At 38.6% G+C, this 2,900-nt stretch overlaps 1 protein-coding gene across 1 annotated transcript; it reads right to left on the reverse strand.

Moving 5' to 3' along the window:
* Positions 1–224: 224 nt before the first annotated feature.
* On the reverse strand, positions 225–2,498 carry LOC112121019 (C-C chemokine receptor type 6-like). Its single transcript, XM_024220144.1, has 2 exons — positions 2,490–2,498; positions 225–1,310 (listed from the first exon to the last, which is right to left on the reverse strand). Exons 1-2 carry the CDS (start codon positions 2,496–2,498, stop codon positions 225–227), a joined length of 1,095 nt encoding a protein of 364 aa, XP_024075912.1.
* Positions 2,499–2,900: the final 402 nt, after the last annotated feature.

Consider the following 2,900-nt stretch of genomic DNA (forward strand, 5'->3'; position numbering starts at 1 on the left):
AAAACAGCATAAACATTAGCTAGACAGTGATTAATACGAGTTTTCCATAGTCGTGTCATTCTTCTGTTTATGTTAATTGTTTTGATGGAGGGAGCTGTAGATCATAGGAAATATTAATTAGGGTGTTGGAAAGTCAAAATCACTAGCTGTGACATGAATATTGAGATTGGTTTGGATTTTTGGATGAATGATCAAAGCTCCTTCATAATAATGTTGAAGTTATATTAAATAGTAAAGGATGACACATTGTCACTCATAATTTCACTTGTCTGCCTTGAGTGATAGGTATCAGAACTTATCCTTGAACTCTTGGTCTTGTATTTCTTGTATCTCGGGCACCACAGATCCTTCATCATATTCACAAAGTAACTTCTAAATTTCACCCCAATAAAAGCGTAGAGCACTGGGTTCAAACAACAATGGAAGAAGGCCAAGGCTTCTGTAATGTACTTCGCAAAGGCTATTTGCTTCTCACTATCACACGGTTTATTCAATTTACCCATATTTATGGCAGTCACAAGAAGAACCATGTTATATGGTACTTGACAAATCAGGAAAACAATCACAATTAATACAATCAGACATATTGCTTTGTTTCTTTTGGAATTCTGAGCTTTCACCAAGGTTTTGACAATGAATGCATAGCAAAATACCATAAACAGCAGAGGGATAAAAAATCCAAATAGAAGTTGCATACCCAGCAGCAATAATTTCAACGTAGTGCCTTTTGTCTCGGTATTGGATCTGTGTTCACAAATCTCGTTTGTTTCATTGACGGAGTGGCTGTAGCTTTGACTGAATATGAAAGTGGAACTGGAAATTAAAATTGACGATACCCATACAGCCAAACAGATCAGTCTACTGTATGCTAGCGTTCTAGCCCGAAGTTTAAATGACTTTGTTGCCTGTACAATAGCAATGTATCGGTCCATACTGATAAAGGCCAAGAGCAGCATACCACAATTGAAGTTGATTGCATAAATACCTCTGGTAATTTTGCATATGAAGTCACCAAAGATCCATTTTTCAGCAGCATAATTCACTGCCCAGAATGGAAGAGTGAGAACAAACAGTATGTCTGCTATGGCCATGTTAAAGAGGTATATATCTGTCATAGACTTGGGTTTTTTATATAAAGCAAAGGTCATTACTACAAAGATGTTACCCACTAAGCCCAAGACACATATAATTGAGTATGCAATTGGCAAAAATACTTTTGTGAAGTTTCTGACTTCCCTCTTGTCACATGGTGATGTAATTTTGTCATAATCAAATGGATAGTCTGGATAGTCTGTGTAGTTGGGTTCTACCTGCAAAAACAATACAGCCAGTTAGTGTAAACATTAGTGCTTATTTCTGCAAGTTCTCTCTATTGCGTAAACAATGGAGAATTGATGGTATGAGACATAAAGGATCAAATTCTGCTTTTAGATACATCCTGGTGTCTCAATAAAAGTAATGGAAATATTTGGCCCCAACAGTGTTTGAAAGTTAAGCATACAAATACTACTCCCAGTCACTTTTCTTTCAAATCCACCTTTTCCTCATCATCTTGACCAGCAAAATCCTTGTGCACTCCAGTGATATACTGTCAAAACTCTAACAAAGGGCTCCCTCAGAAATGTTCTTCTTCAGTTGGTGATACACACAACGTTCTCTAAATAAAATTCTCTCTCCCCCACTGCATACTTGCACAGAGCACAGCTCAGACAATCCAGATCTTTATTGTCTCCTCCAGCATTAGTTCTTTCCCACAACTGTGAAAATACACTATTTTAACAGAAGAAGAATTTTGTCAAAGTGACAGATGTGTTTGAAGGAGTCTGGAGAACAGCTGAAAAATAACTCAGAGACTTTAAGGTCAGAAGGGACCCTCATGATCATCTAGTCTGACCTCCTGCACATTGCAGGCCACAGAACCTCACCCACCCACTCCTGTGATAGACCCCTAACTGCTGGCTGAGTTACTGAAGTCCTCAAATCATGGTTTAAAGACTTCAAGTTACAAACAATCCACCATTTACATAACACAGTCCCTAACCTTGAATGTTGTTTTACCATATTTACAAGTCTTTCTTCTAGCATAGTGTATTTTTATTGTTTTTCTTGTGCTTTAGCAATGTTACTAGGAGCCAATGAAATATCAGCATTCTTTCTAGCATTCAAATTAGTGCTGTACTACTTGTAGTATTGTTCATTGAGTTCCTGGAAATATGGTGGCCAATGAGCATAATAAAATCGTAAATGAAGTTATTGAACTATAAGTGGGGGAGATAGTCTTCTGGAATAGTCCACAGAACTCCGTATGAAAACTTCAGCAGGATATCCAGTGACAACACAGTCTATGAAACATCACATCATCACAAACAACTCTCATTAGCCAATCACTTCCAAGGTCATGACAATTTGTCCAGCACTTCATAGAACTGCCAATTCCAAATCAACTGTTTCATTGGTATATTAATACACTTCACCAATACACTGCTTACCCCATTCATTTTGGTGATGTGCTTCTTCTGATGAGAAAAGAATTGGTGAGGACAGTTCTGGTATCCTCGGAGTCCCTGTGCAGGAGGGAAGTGGATTGGATCAGGAGAGCAAAACAGGAAATATATTGTTTTCACTGAGATGTTCTGGTTTTGATGAAGGCTTTGTTGAAAAGGTAGGAAGTTTTTTAAGGCAGGGGAAAGTGAGTCTTATACAGTATTCTAGAGCCTGGTGGTTAGGGCATTGGCCTGTGATGTAGGAGACTCAAGTTCAAGTTCCTGCTCTGCCAGATTCAGAATGATCTGGGATTAAAAAACTCTGCTGGGGAGCAGGGACTTGAAACTGGGGTCTCCCCCACCACAGGCCAGTGCCCTACCCATGCACTCTCACTTGATGTTTGTGAAAATGTTTGA

This window comes from Terrapene carolina, unplaced genomic scaffold, assembly GCF_002925995.2.
Source record: "Terrapene carolina triunguis isolate 2854851 unplaced genomic scaffold, T_m_triunguis-2.0 Scaffold85, whole genome shotgun sequence".
In the NCBI taxonomy this organism is placed as follows: domain Eukaryota; kingdom Metazoa; phylum Chordata; order Testudines; family Emydidae; genus Terrapene; species Terrapene triunguis.